Here is a 17,425-nt window from a genome sequence, read left to right on the forward strand (position 1 = left end):
TCGCAGCCCCTAGACCTGCCCCTCCAGGAGAGAAGGAGAATAGAGAGACTAGGGGGAGAGGCTATGGGGGGACAGGGGGGAGTGAGGGGAAGGATGGGTGTTCCTTAACATTTGAACCCTCTAACCACGCGTCTCACAGTCACACTGTCTGGTACAATCCCCCCCCCCCACACACACACACTCTCTTCTTCTCTTCTGTCCTTCCCTCCTCATCCCACTCTTCTTCATTCCTTCTCCCCTCATTACCTCTTTCGCTCTTTCTCTTGACCTGTATTTATCAACCTTTATACTTTCAAATTGAAGATTTTTATTTTGAAATATTCCGTTGTTAATTGTTGTTGTTACTACTACTGCTATTATTGCTGTTTTTGATCTTATTGTTATTATTATTATATTATTATTATTATTATATTATTCCTATATTATTATTATTATATTGTTATTATCACCCCCTTTGCCATTTGTAGCTTTTCAGCATGATCACTTTCCGAAGACAAATCTCTAGACTAATTGCAAATCGTTTACTTTATTTTTTCTTTTACAAAAAAAAGGGGGTATTTTTTTTCTTCTCGTCTTTTTTCCCCCCATCTTAGCATGTTCAGGCTTCCATGGTTACCATGAGTGGATCTCTGGTTCACATGTTGTGTATTTTTACGGACGGATTGTAACCATCCTAGTTACCATCCTGGTTACCATCCAGTATTTTTCTCAACATAGTGTACATTCATACAGCATGGCTGCAGACGGCCTGTTGAAAGGCATGCTGGTCTGTATCCTGGGAAGTCTAAAGATCTGGTCGTACGCATCTGTACCGACACAGAAGTTGAACTTTTCTCAACTTTGTTTGCCTGTATGTATTTCAGAGTCAAACTCACCCATGCATCAAATCAAATGTATTTGTAAAGCCCTTCTTACACGCAAGCATGTCACAGAGGGCTTCACATACGCCCATAGGACTGCCCCTCAACCAACCTAAACCCTCAAGGAAGACAAGGAAAAACTCCCAGAAAAACTCCCAACAGGAGAAAAAATGGAAGAAACCTTGGGAGGAGCAATTCAGAGAGGGATCCCCTCCTCCAGAGACGGTTAGTCAGAGAGAGGAGCAGAACACAGGCTTAACATAGTCATACAGTGTCAATGGGTTTTGAAACACCAAAATCCATTGTTCAACTTTATAGATGTAGGACAGGACCGGGAGACTCGCTGTTGGCCGTCATGGAGACCGGTTTACGGTTAACTACCAGGTCCAGCGTTGGCCGACCGACGACCAGGCAGGTGCTGACAGCTCAAACCCCCCACACTACAGGGGATGTGTGGAGGGGGGACAGAGAGAGGAGAGCAGGTATTAGAGAATGCCAGGAGCAGCTAACAGTTACAGTCATAATAGAATGAGAACCCCACCGGTCAAGTGTGGACTAGTGCAGCAATTAAACAGAGCAAAAATGGGTATTTGATGCAGCCCCACACACCAAGACAGCCACAGCCCCCCTCGGTTGGAACATGAAATCTGTTCCAGGGGAAAGAACTCTAAAATAAGTTATACTTATAGAATAAGGATGGAAACAACCCGTCCCCCGTTGCCTCCAACTAGTAACAGAAACAATAACAGTAACAATATACAGTAACAGGTTTACTTTATTTGTAACATCTAGATGTACCATCCAGATGGGGCAATGTGAACATATAAGCTATAATTACAATTTAAAAGTTATGTGATACACACATAGGCAAACACACACCCCAGATTTACATAGAATGTAAATACACACATAGGGATTGCATTGAAACCGCACGCAGTCCATACAAATGTGTGAACCAGCTGTCAGACATTGATACAGATATGCAGTACACAGTACATACATATGTAGGTATCTCTGTAGCCATTTTTGTTTGTTTTTCCTTTGTCTAATGATAGCTGTATGAAAGTAAAATATGTTGAAGAAAACATAGGATGGTGTTGTCCAAAACTGTAGTTCCCCCAATCAATGTTTCCTACAGACCAAAATATTCCCCTCATAGACACCATATTGGTTATGATGGATAAGAGATATGTTTATAATACAAATATATTGTATACGTTCTTCTTTTTGTACAGTACTTTCCTATACATTACAGACTATGTTCGTAAAAGAAAAAGACAAAAAAGACACTGCAGATACAGAATATTATTAAAGAATACAAAGTATATTACTAAAAGATGCCCAGTATAACAGTTTGTTTCTGTGGCACCTGCAGGGTTATGTCGTTACCGTGAGGGGGTGTGGCCAACAGGTACAGGTGTGTGTCACGGCAGAAAGAATGTACGCAACTGATCGGCCAATGGGATCCAGCCACCTGTAGTTCCACCCCCTGCCGTTAGGTGTCACTGTAGATGTGCTCATAGACGTATATATATTTACATGACCGAAGAAGCAGGTGTGCCCTCAGACATGACTCTCATCCCCACAAGCCTCAGATTTCTTCACGTGAAAGGTGTTTGTCTGAAGTGTCAGACGAAGGTCTTACATTAAACTCTTCCTCACTGTCCCATGCGAAGAGTATTTAAAACAGAATAAAGTCAGTTTGCAAACACCCCCCACACACACAGCGGCATGTACACCTCCTACCATATTATGCGTTCCACTAACTTGCACACACCCCAGAAGACAACATATACATTAGACTTCCACCGATCCCAAACCCAGTGCCTTGAACGCAGACTTCACCTCAGTCTGTCAACAACTTCACGTCAACACAACACAGGGATAGGCCCAGCTTCTTCAAAAGCCTCATATAAACACCCAACTCGCAACGAATGACTACTACGATTCTAATTTGTTATTTTATTGTTTATTTCCTAATTGCGAAAAAACACTACAGGTAACATGTTAACCATCATTCTCATGGCAATACCAAGAGGAAATGTGAGCGACAGGATGTCAGAGTGTTGGTATGTGACAGTGGAGGCAGATTCTCCTCCGTGTGATGTAGGCTGAGGCCCCTGTTCCTGTCTCAGTCGTTTGTATTGTCTAATAAAGTCTTTATCTTATGTATTCTCCGCATGTCTCTACTTATTCTTTCTGCGAGCATCTGACAGTGTTGTGTTTGTATTGAGTACATTTGTTTTTAATCTAGAGGAGGATATTTACAAGAGGAATACTGTCTTGATGATCACTAAATGAGTAAATACATATAATTGATTGAAACTTAAAAAATTACCACCTTTTACGTGGTTAGGGTTAGAAAAAAACTGATTGTTGGGAGTTATGTGTCCTTGGGCAAGGCACTTTACCTTACTTGCCTCGGGGGACTGTCCCTGTACTTACTGTACGTCACTCTGGATAAGAGCGTCTGCCAAATGACTAAATGTAAATAGGTACAAATAACCAAGCATGACACAGACGTGAGAGTAAAAGCAGTTTTTAATAACAGGTTAGAAAGAGCCTATGTATGGTGTGAGGAGCGTTACATTGCACAGCACCATCAAAGCCAATGGAATCACCAAGAAGCAGATCTGCCCTTAGACAAGGCCAACACAGTGCCCATAGCATGGTCTGAAAACAACATGTTACAAACATTACAAAAACATTACAGTGGTCAAGAGATCAATATGTTTTTTATACTCAATCACATTTCTCATCAAATCCCTCATGTGGGGAAGCTAATAATGTTTCTTCATATTGTAGGCATCACACCGGGAAAGATTGGCTAGCTTGTTTGAGATGTCAGCAGGGCGATGGATACTAGTTGAAGAAGATGGGTCTGGCTCGACTCAGAGGGTTAAAGAGAAACACAGTCATGCTGGTCTGTCACAACGACGCACCAGAACATGAACCCCAAACCCCTTACCACACACTGAACTCCCTTCCTGACGTCTGTCAGTCTCCCACGCCTCCCCCCCTCCACCCCTGACCCTAAACCCCACCCAATCCCTCACCCATACCCTCGTACACACATACCCTCGAAATCTGTACACTGCAGCACCCCCAGCTCATTGCAACACAGCTATGTGCAAGAGTAGTCTCAAAGGATGAATACAAAATAATAACAACAGATATGGATCATCATTCCAGAGAGATGGCCACTCCTTGACCCCCCCCCCCCCCCCCTCCTGCTGGTACTACCGTCAGACCACGAGGCTGTACCCCGAGTCTGAGGATTCCCTCGAAGCAGGGAGAAGTCATCATAAGTGCTTGGTTTACGAACCACCTCCATTACAGTCCCTTGTGTACATGTTGACGTCAAACGTGGTCGTCTTAATTCCTCCCCTTAATACCTCCACCCTTAATACCTCCCCCACACGTTACAGAGTCCCCCACACGTTACAGAGTCCCCAATCACACTGGCCTCGACACCAGGCTCCACCTAGACACAGACACCCAAACACACACACACACACACACACAGACGTGATGATATCCGTGCACGCTCAACCACCGTCTAGGGACATGAACGTCCAGAGGATTTCCCATTATTTACACCAGTGTAAATATCACGCTTTCATTTTTCGTATGAAAGGTCCGTGATACACCAAACAGTCTCAGAAATGTAAGACTGCAATACAGACGTTACGATCAGACAACAGCTTGTCTGGACGTGGGACATTAACTTCAAACGTTGAAACCTCAATAACACAATCGATGAGTCACTGTTCACTGTCCATCACTATGACGTTGTCTATGGAATGTGAGGTTCTCTCAGTGGTACAAAAGACAGACATCCATCCCTTCTCTCACGTTCAGTAGCAAACAGAGATGAAGTATACAACCACAAATAACTAAGGTAAGGTCGCCTAGTTTTTCAGGGGGCGGTTATGATCATTATCATGTTTTTTTTTTCAAATCGAATAAAGCGGTACAAAAACACGGACACAAATTTGTCTCCGATGAAGGGCTGTGCGTCGTTAGGGAAATAGCGAAACTGTTCCTTACATAGAAAACAGTAAACAATACATGGTCATCGTGATAAACTTTATCTGAGAACACAGAGGCCCCAGGGAAAGGAGAAACAGACATGGGTGGGTGACTACCACCCCTGGGTCCTTTACAACTATCAGACACTTAAGGTGAACTTGATTTAGTTCACCCGCTACAAAACCCGTGTGACAGTCCCCAAATGTCTGGAGGTATATTGAACGCGCCTAAAGCTGTCTGTTTTCATGTGCTTGATATACGGCATGTCCTGTTTCCACCTCAGGTCTGCCACCTCAGACCTCCATCCCTCCCCTGGGGAAGGGGGGGGGGGGTGCACAAAGGCTGACTCCACCCCCCTTTCCCACCACCCACTCCTGCTGTGAGGGGATTCAGGACACCCCCCTCCCCCTCCTCCTCAGGCTTCTCGGATGGCGTCCCCCTCACTCGCCGTCTTGTACAGATACTTCCAGATGGCATAGTAGTGCACGGTGGCCGCCAGGGCCACGAACACGTGCCAGATGGCGTGGGCGAAGGGGATGACGCCGTCCGACTTGAAGAAGACCACGCCCAGGCAGTAGATGAGGCCCCCGAACGCCAGCTCCACAAGACCCTCTGTGTTGCTCTGAGAGAGGAGAGGAGGAGAGGTTAGCAGGGGGGATGGATGGAGAGGAGGGGGAGAGAAGATGGTGGAGGGGAGGACGAGAGCTTAGAAACCAAGATGACTCGAGGTTAGAATCCAAGAACCAAGTTGGGAGAGGAGAGGGAGAAGCGGAGACAGAAACGAGGGGATAAAAGGTTCCATGGGTTAACATGTGCAATTAAATCCCTGTGGAAGTACACACCATATCCTGACTCTGTACACTGAACACTCCAGAACAGCATAATGCAGCAGAACCTACAGGCTGTATTAGCACATCCCCGCCACCAGAGGTCAGCACAGACCGCACAGCAGGGGGCAGCACAGACCGCACAGCAGGGGGTAGCACAGGCATATGTTTACAAACTAGTCTAATATATATACACCTATGCCAGATATAGGTATATGATGTGCCTCTATATGTGTGTGTGCTACTGTGCTGTAGACAGAGAGAGGTAGGAAGAGAGAGAGGTAGAAAGAGAGACCAAACAGAGAACTTTACCATAGATGTGATGACCAGTGCTGGGAAGAAACCCATGGTGAGGTAGAAGGCCAGCTCCACTAGCTTATACCTGCGACACACACACACACAAAGTTAATGCATCCATTCACATGTTCTCAGTTTGAGCTACCTTGGAGTTATAGATTAGCTGACAATAAGTGGCCTATTTCATCTCAAAAGTCTAATAATGTATCAGCTCTCTCCTAGTTTAAGAATAAACGATAAAGAAACAGATGTTGGGATGTAAACTGCTGCAATATAAAACACTGTTGTGCACTCAGTCACTGTGGGGAGTCTTACATGGTTAAATACCTAGACCTTCTCCGAGAAAAGATACTTTACCTCTAGAATATATCAACATTACTTCTAGAACATAGAATACATATATGTACTTCTAGAATACATATACCTTAGTTCTAGAATACATGGAGCTTACTTCTAGAATACATAGAGCTTACTTCTCATGGTAGTAGAATACATAGACGGTCCCTGCCACGGCCATGAGCCACACGAACCAGCGCATGTGAGCGGCCACAGGACCCAGCTCTCTAAGGTTCAACCTTGGGGGAGGACAGGAGGTGGGGGAGGTGGAGGAGGGAGAGGGGGAAAGGAGGGAGGTGTGTGTGTGTGGGGGTTCAAGTTTATTTTACCATTTGCATCAGGTACAAGTACAGGTACATTGGAATTGTGATATTGGTGTGTGTGTGTGTGTGAGAGAGGGTCTTACCAAGGTGTGTAGGAGGCAGCAATGAAGAAGTAGATGACCACTCTGTCACACATGTGGAAACAGTGCTCCATCGACCTAAAACACACACAAATACACTTCCTTCATACAGTTCCTTCACTGGCACAAACCATCACTTCCTGTACAAGCTGTTGTGAAAAATATGTCTGCCCAAGACTATCACTAACTAGGTGTTATGACAGATCTGGCGCCCTTGGTCTAACTCGAGGCAGGTGATGGATCTTGCGTCCCTGGTCTCTGACCTCATGTGGCTCTTCTTCCAGGTGATGATGTGGAACACGGTGGAGACCAGGAAGAGCGCACACAGGCCCATGCCGTACACCAAGGCAGTGATCTTTTCCCAGCCGTCGTCGGACAGGCGGTGGAGCAACGCCATGCCCACGAAGGCTGGTACAATGAGGAGCTGAGAGAGAGAGACAGAGAGAGAGAGACAGAGAGAGAGAGAGGGAGGGAGGGGAGAGAGACAGAGAGAGAGAGAGAGAGAGAGAGAGAGAGAGAGAGAGAGAGAGAGAGAGAGGGGGGGGGGGGGGGGGGGGGAGGGAGAGCCATATACAGTGTGATTGAAATGAGTAAGCGAAGCACAAACGACATCTTATTCATATCAAATCCTCATCAATAATCACTGAATTTCATTACATGGCGGAGACTACAGCCTTCTAGCAAACGTTCGATGTTACTCTAGCAGACCGACTCACCGCATGAGTGTAGCAGTTTGCAGCGTGCTCATAGCGGGTGGGCTGATATCGGCAGTTTGCAGAGGCCCGACGGTTCATAAACCTGTTATAAAACATGGAAAACAAACCTGTTAACACATGTAACAAGGTGTAATGAACAGGAACTCGTTACAACTCATGTCAAACATGACACGCATTAAACCATTAACACATCCGCCTTGTAGGCAACGTTGTTATTTTGACTGCTAGACTCTCCAAAGGTATGTTTTGCGCCAGTGTTTTGGTCATGGTTTTTTGACTACCTAAGTTCAGTAATTCCATAAGTGCCAACTCGTACAAAGGCGACAATTAGCTCAGATAACGTATTTCAGACTTCTGCTACTGCATTCTCGGATGCCTACAGTACTTCCTTTCAACCGTTTTTTGGATGAACAGGAAACGGTTCGGTGCGCTGTCACTGACAGTACATGCTTCGATTCATATTCTGACTATCATCAATTGCTGCTTTTAACAGAAATAAATTAAGCTCTAAAACAAACAGTAAGGCTAGCTATAACGTTAGCCAGCGAAGGTACATATAAAACAAAGCACATTATATCCAACATGGGTATTAGAAGGGTTTGCCAGTGGGTTATTTCATAGATTATCTTCCAATACAACAGCTAGCCAGTTAGCTAAGCTAGCTTGATGACAGAGTCAGGCAGTACTAGTCTTTTCGCAACAACGCAACATGTCATATTGACTGGCAGACAGCCACGTTAGTTAGAAGAAAAACTTGCCTTTGGAAGCTGTTCATTCTCTTCATTTTAGTGCCGGACATGGCTTTCCGCTAAGTTTCCAAACAAGATAAAATATATATCTCGCCAAATAAACGAGCCAGCAAGCAAAATATCAAAGAAAGCCGCTTTGGTTTACTGTGTCATCCACTACACTAGCAAGCCCATCAGACCACTGTTAGCGATATTTTCTCTCCCCCCAAAATTACCGACATAACGCTATTTTAGTCTTTTCCTAATCATTGTGCCGTAAATAAGGACAATCATAAAATCGCCTAATCAAATTTGTCCATGAAGCAACAGCAGAAGCGCTTCCATCAGATCCGCCCCAGCCAACAGCACCCCAGGTTATCAGGATCCTCTCACACAGTAGAAAAATTGAGCTAGCCAGCTAGCTAAAAAAACTGAAAGGAAGCGATGGCAAAATACGTTGATTGATAGACATTTTCACCAATGAAAAGTCTTAAAAAGTTGGCTACGTTCCCATCGCTCCAATCAATGATCAGTTTGCCATTGTCTGTTAATTTGCGTACTACGTGTGTAGTGACGCTGAGAGTAAAGTGGAAATATTTACTACAAAATAATGTAGCGTTAGCGGTAATCCATCAACTGGACAAGGCTACAACGTTGCTTTCCATTTCAGTCTAACAGGACATCAGCTGCTCTCAAATGACATTCACATCATATCAATTGTCCTTTGTTTAGGTTTTGTATAAATCGGTGTGATCCGTTGGCAACTCAAAGTGCAAAGGCTATAAAAGGCTATAAAGTCTATTCAAAGCATTGCTTTGAATAGACTATACAAACAGCCCACACATTGAACAACAGACGTTATAATCTAAAAAATGTAAATAAAGTCAAGGTCAATAAACTTTTGATAAACCATCTGGTGTTCCATGATGACTCATGCAGTCTTTTAATTATCAAAACATCACAAATAACGTAGGCCTATTCTATAAACACGTTATGTTCAGGGATGGCAAAAGTACACACATCCTTCACTCAAGTAGGCCTAGATGTAGCCTTTCGAAACTTGTTTTTCATACACAGTGAAAGGAGAGGAGAGAGGAGGAGAGGGGAGAGGAGAACAGACAAGCCTAAAACAGAGTAGATTAAAGCATAGCAGAGTACAACAGAGTAAAGTAGAGTATAGTAGAGTCCTCATCAAGTACTCATCAATGATGCCAAACTTATTTTTTTTACTTTTTTCTTCCCACAAATAATTTTTTTAAAGACAACACAAAAAAAGCTTTTTTGTGTTGTCTTTTTTGTGTTGTCTGGCTATTTTCAACCTTTCGAAAGGTTGAAAATATTTTTTCAACCTTTCGAAAAAAACGCACGCACTCACTCACAGAACATTTTGAAGGGATCTGTTGATGACTGTTGCATAATTGTTCTCTAACTGTAAGTCAGTAGGTAACACTGTGTTTATGTAAGGACCATAAGTGTGATAATACATCCTGTTGTTATGATTTCCATCTATCCGTCTGTCCATTCGTCTGTCTATAATCTATTTGTATGTGCACAATCTGTGATTGCAATCTGCATTTTCTTCCCTGCAGACTTGTGAGTCTTTGAGGAAAAGACTGCATTACCTTAAATCCAATCCCACTGTGTCACATCTAGTGACATATACAGTAGTGATGTAATCCTGTCCGACTCCGGGACTCTTCGTCAGTATTACAAGGGTCAAAGGTCGACAAGGATTACAGAAGCACAGTAGGTCTAATCTATATTGTCGTCAGAAAGAGAGTGAGAGAGAGAGTGAAAGAGAGAGAGAAAGAGAGAGAGAGTGAAAGAGAGAGAGAGAGAGAAAGAGAGAGCGAGAGAGAGAAAGAGAGAGAGAAGAATCGTTCTACTTGATGAACGTTCCATCGTATTGTTTATAAGAATTGTAGCTCACATCAGATTAGGATTATTTAGGTGGAAATTTAGGTTTGAGCACTAGAACCTAAACTTTGAAACTTCAAACTTGTAGTCCACATTTGTCTCACTGTGTGACTGTCCTCCTGGAGGTAATGAGGGTGGATTCTCAGAAGGAGGATGGATGAGGCTGTACACTGGAAGAGTTAAACTCTGGCTGATCCAAAGATATAATGGGACTGGGTCATGCAGGATATGGGAGAGATTCAAAGCAGGGGATGTCATGGAAGAAGATCAGGGTTGGAGAGAGGGATTTATTCACGTTGGGGTGATTGTTAGAAAGTTAGAACAAATGAAGACAGATAGAAAGATAGATAGATAAAAAAAAGAAAGAAAGAAAGAAAGAAGGAAAAGGACCTATTCAAAGAAGAGAAGGGTGGTAGGGATAGAAAGCAGATAGAAGCAAACAGAGCTGACTGAAAGGGAACAGAAAGATGATATCTCTCATTGTTTACAAGTTGCTAAGCGTGCAGCTGTGGAGCTGTCATCTCTCAGGGGGTTGAGAGGGTGATTTTAGCAGGGACCACGGGGAGAAGTGAGACACCATATGCTAGCTTTAGTAGTGTCTGCCTGCCCTGGCAACAACCGAGCACCACTCCTAGAGGCACCACGCTCCATGCACCATGCACACTGCTAAAGCTTTTTACCTCCACACGTCAAATCGACATCACTCCCTAACGTACGATACCACACTAACACTTGTAAAGATTTCTAGGTCTGAGACATGCATCCTGGCAGAAAGACAATCGCCGGCTTTAGAAGATCAGGAGAACTGGTTCGTTTCCACAATCAGTATAGAACACATACTGCTTCTTTGGTGTGGACAGTCAGTCCTGCGACGAGCACGCAGGGTCTATGAACACCTGTATCAGTGGCTCTCAAACTGCCACACACACCCCACCCTTCACCCCTCATGCCCCACAGAGAAATAGAGACAAAGGTAAGAGTGACTAAGTCAGAGTTCATAGAAGGAGTATATGGATTAGGATCATCATGTGTGTGTCAATGGGGTGAAAGACCACTGAGGTGTTACGCTAAGAAGCGTCGGACAAAGATGGGATTGCCCCTTCGTGTGACCCCTGCCTACACCTCGCCTTGACTTACAGCTAGTCCCAGTGGTATGGAGCTGTTTGACTCATGCATTTGGAGACATGAAGCTAGGCTGCGTTGTTGACATGGCAAGTCTTCTTGTGACACACCGGGGGCACCCGTCTCCTCTGAGCCCCCCCCTCCTCCAGGATAACAGCGGCTTTGTGGAAACACGTGATGCAGTTAAACAGCTCAGTAATTGGTTTACAGTTTCATGCCAGGGTAAAAAGAGTCAGCTTTCTGTTGGGTCCACGGCTGGTCTGAAGATAACTTTGAGGAAAATGGAGTCTGATGCAGGCCTTCCTACTGTCTCATGCAACTAGCTAGTTCTGACTAGTTCCTCCTGCAGGCTGCATGTGTGGTTATGCGTCGCTGGCTGTGAGGCGATGCAGCATGCTACAGGCCTGGCTCGATAGCAGGTGGCATCAGGAAATTATGCAGTTCTGTTAACTCAGTGGTAGAGCAATTCAACTGCAGGCCATAAGCACCTGGGTTCAAATCCCACCCTCTATGGTGCTTTCTCGAGCATGTGGCGTGCCATTAACTCAAGACCTGCCACCAAAGAGAAACGGATTACAGAAATAGCCTCTCACAATCACACACAGCCACAAGGCTGGTCTGTTGCCAGATTAGAATGCACCGTACCATGCGACAGTTGCATGTTGTTCTTTAGAACGTCCTCTAGCCAAGTAAGTCACATTGACTGGTAACAGGTAGTTTGGCACTCAGAATGAAGACCAGAATTGGGTGTCCTTTTTTTATCCTCCTAGACCGAGCAATTTATTCATGTCCACCACAGTGGGCATTGAGGTGGGGCTAGTATATTTGCAACCATTATGTAATTATTTATGTTGATGAGATGTTTGGCTTTTTGTTGATGTCAAAAACATTTGAACAGCCTCAGGAATGGCCGTGAAATTCTAGTGGGTGAATTAGGAGATAAAACTATGCTGCAACGTTTCTTATCATGTTATATGAAACGGAAATTTTTTACAAAGCGTATTTTTAATCTAAAACTTTTGAGGTTATTGTTCTTTTGGATCCACCTTTATTACACAGATCTCTGGATGGGCTTAGGACAATGGTTTTATTGCTTATTGTGGCCTCAACCTTCTTTAAGCAGATTTTTGGTCAGTATAGCCTAGGACTCGAGCAGGAGGCTTATGTGTCCTCCCAATCAAAAAAGCGATTTACAAATCTCCTGGATGGAAATGCCTTTTAGATTCTAATACGCAGTTGAACATGGTACACAGAAGATTACCGGAGATTACTGACTGGACACTAGGTCCTCTCAGGTCCCAGTTAGTGATATCAGCTTTTGTTTTTTAGTCCACCAAAAAAAGGACACATATGGGTAACCAACCATGTTCTCGCAGTAACATTCCCCCACAGGGTGACGTCACAAGCACTCACTCACTCTGATCATCACTCAACCGGCAGCAAGCAGCGTTCATAGAGCAGTGGGTGTTGCCGTGTAAGTAGACAGTAATCTTTTATTTGTGGAGAGACAATCGAAGATAAGTTGCATGTGTTGGAGAGGTAATCACCGAGAGCTAGTCTTTCTCAGTATGTGGGAGATTAGACACACCATATAGGTGACTGTCCTCTAGGAGAGATCCTGGACTGGGCTATTTCAGAGAGAACTGTTGGCAGAGCCTGCTTCTGTTTTAGGCGTCTGGATGAGCGTCGGGGGCAAGGCTTTCTCCGTGTTGTTACTTCCATTTCAGAGCCACGGCTGCCGGGTCGAGTGATTAATTAATTAATTGGATAAATGGTTAATTGGGTAATTGGTTGTGACACCTGATATGTTGTGTGTTTACTTTATCTACTGAGGGCATTGAGGTATGGCTGTCAAAGCAGCCGATGTCAAGCACCTGCCTTAGCTGTTCCCGTCCATGTCCTCCAGAACTGCTTCATCTCCTCCTGGTGGGTGTCCCTGTGTGGGGGTCCCCATGTGGGGGTCCCCGTGTGGGTGTCCCTGTGTGGGGGTCCCCATGTGGGGGTCCCCGTGTGGGTGTCCCTGTGTGTGGGTGTCCCTGTGTGGGGGTCCCCATGTGGGGGTCCCCATGTGGGGGTCCCCGTGTGGGTGTCCCTGTGTGTGGGTGTCCCTGTGTGGGGGTCCCCATGTGGGGGTCCCCATGTGGGGGTCCCCGTGTGGGTGTCCCTGTGTGTGGGTGTCCCTGTGTGGGGGTCCCCGTGTGGGGGTCCCCGTGTGGGTGTCCCTGTGTGTGGGTGTCCCTGTGTGGGGGTCCCCATGTGGGGGTCCCCGTGTGGGTGTCCCTGTGTGTGGGTGTCCCTGTGTGGGGGTCTCTGTGTGTGGGTGTCCCTGTGTGGGGGTCCCCGGGGGTCTCCAGTCCCCGTAGGTCAAAGACACCGTAACCCTTGAACACATAGGATCACGCGTGATCTGCTTGAGTGGTCCCAGCATCGTGCGATCACGTATGTGATTACAACCTAACCAGTACAACGTCTACATGTGACAATACGATTGCGTCCAGTAATCAAATTCTGGAACAGCTGTTGAGAATTTGAATGCGGGTCTGTAAGTAAGGTTATGCAGGGGTTGACAGTTGGTGTCACACAGTGTGACACCATTTTGTGTCCATACAGTGTGGAATTTAAGCTGTCAAAACAATCCAGCATCGGAGAATGATGTTGGGGATCAGCATTGTTCAGTAGAAATGTTCCCTTGGTTTTTGCGTTTTAAAATACAGGTTTGATACAGTTATAGCCAGTAATGACACAGACAATGTTTAACCGCAACCCTGAATCAGGCAGCTTTACTGCTGGGAAACTTGACTGTTTCATGTGCGTCAGGACCAGGGGATCAAACCCATGTCTCTCACTATCATCTACCATAAGACCACAAGGACCACTGGGTATTCAGGTCACGTATGGAAGGACATCTACATCACAGAGTTGTTCCCAACCGTTCACACTACACATTCTGACCTCGTTTTACTCTAAGAGTCTTACCACTTCATACCAGTCATCGCAGAACGAAAAAAACATCCTGGAGGTTTAAAGGTTAAATGTGGGCGTACTCAAACCATGTTCACTGTCGAGTGCCCTACACATGCCCTGACAGCTGAAACAGGAATGCCGGGATTTGACGTTGTCGTAGCCCAAAACTGTATTTAGAATAATTAATTAATCACACACTTACTGACTTACTCTGGATTTACAGATAACCAATCAGTTTGCTGCCTTGTTGTGTTCAGTGATTACTGTGTCGCTTTGTGCAGTGGGAGTTCCATTGTTTGAATCTTTGTTGGCTTGACGACTGCAAGGTGTAAGTCAACACTTCATATCTGTCTGTGGTATGACAAGTTTCCATTGAGTACATTCCGTCTGTCTGCCTGCCTGCCTGCCTGTCTCTCTGCCAGCCTGCCTGTCTGTCTCTTTTCCTGCCGGTCTGGCTAGCTGTCTGTCTCTCAGCCTGCTTGTCTCTCTTTTATGTTCCTGCTACAACTGTCTGCCTGTCAATACCTGCCTTACAACCCCTTATTATTTCAAGCTGTTAAAATTTCCACCTTTGTCACAAGAGCGGGATGAACCACCATAGACCCTAGGCCTCCGAACCACTTGTGCTACAACATCTTTCTGCCCTATTGAGGGCTGAAACCACTTCACAGACAGTGTCCGTCAGAGTAACTTGTAGCTTAACCTTGAATTCAAAACACGTCGAGGAACATGGCCACTAAGATGAGGATGTCGGCTTATGCAGGTCAAGACCTTCATGACAGAAACAGATAACTTATCCTGCCCTGACCCTTGACCTCTGGTAACGACCTGGTGCTGTGACCTCACCTTGCCTCAACATGCTTATGTAAGACATCACTGTTCTGATAACACCACAGCTATGTGCTGGGCAATAGACTGTGGCCCAATCTGCAAACTGCATTGCAACACACTGTACTTTACACCAAATACTAAAATTCACTGAACAGAAAATCCTGGACAGACTGACAGACAAACAGGCAGGCAAGCAGGCAGGCAGGCAGGGAGACCAACAGACAGACAAACAGACAGACAGACACACAGACAGATGGATTGGCAGACAGGTTACCATCTCTTACCGTCTCAGTCTTGTCTGGTGGAGGTCAAATCCTAGCATCGTCCTCTCCAGTAGAGTTCAAACCCCCCCACTAAATAACAACGTAGTAAACGTCTTCAAAGTATAATAATAAAGGTGACTGTACAAACAATTGATATATTCATTAAAAAAGACAAAGCGGAAAGAGATAAAAACATAAATATGTACAAAAGTGGATCCCGGTAGTTTAGGTTCCAGAGGGAAGTGACAGTGAGTCTCTCTATTTATATCTCTCCGTATCTCTCTCTCTCTTTCTTTCTGAACTCCCTCCTCCTGGACCTTAGACCATGGTGCTCTTCTTCTCCCTGAAGTCCTGCAGGCCGGGGCTGGCCGGTTCATGGTAGGTGGTGATCATGTTGGAGGTGTCCCAGCGAGGGGGCGCCGTGGCCGGGGAGCTCTGCATCACCACCAGCCTGATGGGAGACTGCGTGGGCTGGGGGTCTGGAGCGTACTCCTTGGTGGGGTCCTTCCCCCGGCAGTCGTACATGATACAGGAGATCAAGAAGACCAACAGCAGGATGACGTAGCTAACGATGAGGATGCACAGGTTCAGAGTGACTGGGTCGATCTCTTGGTAGTTTTCCAGAAAGCCCATGGTGGAAGGCTCATGCTGTGAGGCCCACGAGCCTGGGAGAGCGTGTGAAGAAGCGGAGGGGAGACGAATGGACGCGACGGAGGAGAGGCAGGCGGAGGACGGCTGACTGCTCTGGAGACTGGATCACCAGGTTGGCTGGTGACAGCAGGGCTTACTGTCTATCCTCTAACTCTCTAGATCCCCTCTCTCTCTCTCTCTCTCTCTCTCTCTCTCTCTCTCTCTCTCTCTCTCTCTCTCTCTCTCTCTCTCTCTCTCTCTCTCTCTCTCTCTCTCTCTCTCCTCTCTCTCTCTCTCTCTCTCTCTCTATCACACACACACTCTCTATCCTCTAACTCTCTCTCTCTTTGCTCTATCACACACCCTCTCTTTCTCCGTCCTCTCGCGCTCTTACTTTTTCCTCTTTCTTTCTCTAGCCTCTTGATCTCCTCTCACTGACTCTCCGCTTTCTATCTCAATGTCCTCAATACTTCTTATCTCACTTGATATATCTCTCTCTCCTCTCTGTGCCTCTCTCTCTCCCTCTGTCTGTCTCAGGACAGTGGATATACGGCTTTGTGGTAAAAATACTTGAATCCGTGCCACTCGTCTGCCCTTGACTTCACTGCGATCAATGATTATGGCAGCTCAGTTTAATAACTAAAGCCTCAGTTGTAATTTCAACTGCTGTGTCCCCACAGCCTGTGTCCTCCGCAGGGGACACTGGTGGAAGTGACATCATCATCTTCATCATCTTCATCAAAAAGCTTACACAGGCCATATTCATTTCTACAACAGCATGTGTTCATGGGTTTAACTGTGAGACCTTCATGGGCAAAGTCTGTTACATGGAGCATGTGTGATGTGTGTCTCTCTGTGTGTGTGTGTGTGCGTGTGTGTGTGTGTGCGTGTGTATGGGCAAGCTGACACATGTGTGGATGTGAGCACATGTGAGCTGAAATGTGTGTGTTCACTGGTGTAATCTTAATCTTGATTGTGAGTGGGGATTGTGAGTCAGCCATCTGGCTAAATAGAGAGCAGAGAGAATGAATACAACTCTGAAAAAATTGCCTTCTCTCTCTGTCTCTCTCTCTGTCTCTCTTTCTGCAGCTGTTTCTAGTTTTCTCTCTGGGTTCTGACTGGCCTCTATCTGCTGTGGTCAAACAGTAGTTTGTTTACTTATTGGGAACGTTTACCCATTCAGATATTTGTAGGAAGTTTTGATCCCTTGGTAGTATTTAAAGTGTTTGTTTGTGCCAGGTCGGAGAACAAAAACAGTCTCCTCTCCCTCCCTCTCTCTCTCTCTCTCTCTCTCTCTCTCTCTCTCTCTCTCTCTCTCTCTCTCTCTCTCTCTCTCTCTCTCTCTCTCTCTCTCTCTCTCTCTCTCCCTCTCCCTCTCCCTCTCCCTCTCCTCTCTCTCTCTCTACCTCTCTCTCTCTCCCTCTCCGTCTCTCTCTCTCTCTCTCTCTCTAACTCGACGCTAGCGAGCTAGAAGGGTTAGTGAGGTATCAGCAAGGGAT

General features: G+C 45.6%; 2 protein-coding genes across 3 annotated transcripts; both read right to left on the reverse strand.

Annotated features, from left to right (window-relative positions):
* Nucleotides 1-5,281: 5,281 nt before the first annotated feature.
* mmd (monocyte to macrophage differentiation-associated) lies at nucleotides 5,282-15,362 on the reverse strand. 2 transcript variants are annotated; one of them, XM_067233355.1, is made up of 7 exons: nucleotides 15,318-15,362; nucleotides 7,472-7,553; nucleotides 7,019-7,179; nucleotides 6,759-6,833; nucleotides 6,490-6,591; nucleotides 6,032-6,101; nucleotides 5,282-5,514 (listed from the first exon to the last, which is right to left on the reverse strand). In XM_067233355.1, the coding sequence occupies exons 1-7, from the start codon at nucleotides 15,353-15,355 to the stop codon at nucleotides 5,308-5,310; spliced, it is 735 nt and encodes a 244-aa protein (XP_067089456.1). In that variant the 5' UTR covers nucleotides 15,356-15,362; the 3' UTR covers nucleotides 5,282-5,307. The 2 variants fall into 2 exon arrangements, with proteins under 2 accessions (XP_067089456.1, XP_067089455.1); XM_067233354.1 differs by lacking the exon at nucleotides 15,318-15,362 and adding an exon at nucleotides 8,230-8,593.
* A 252-nt stretch (nucleotides 15,363-15,614) lies between these two features.
* On the reverse strand, nucleotides 15,615-16,010 carry LOC136941092 (small integral membrane protein 36-like). The gene has a single exon (XM_067233494.1). It carries the CDS (start codon nucleotides 15,927-15,929, stop codon nucleotides 15,615-15,617), a length of 315 nt encoding a protein of 104 aa, XP_067089595.1. The 5' UTR covers nucleotides 15,930-16,010.
* Nucleotides 16,011-17,425: the final 1,415 nt, after the last annotated feature.

This window comes from Osmerus mordax, chromosome 3 (genome assembly GCF_038355195.1).
Source record: "Osmerus mordax isolate fOsmMor3 chromosome 3, fOsmMor3.pri, whole genome shotgun sequence".
In the NCBI taxonomy this organism is placed as follows: domain Eukaryota; kingdom Metazoa; phylum Chordata; class Actinopteri; order Osmeriformes; family Osmeridae; genus Osmerus; species Osmerus mordax.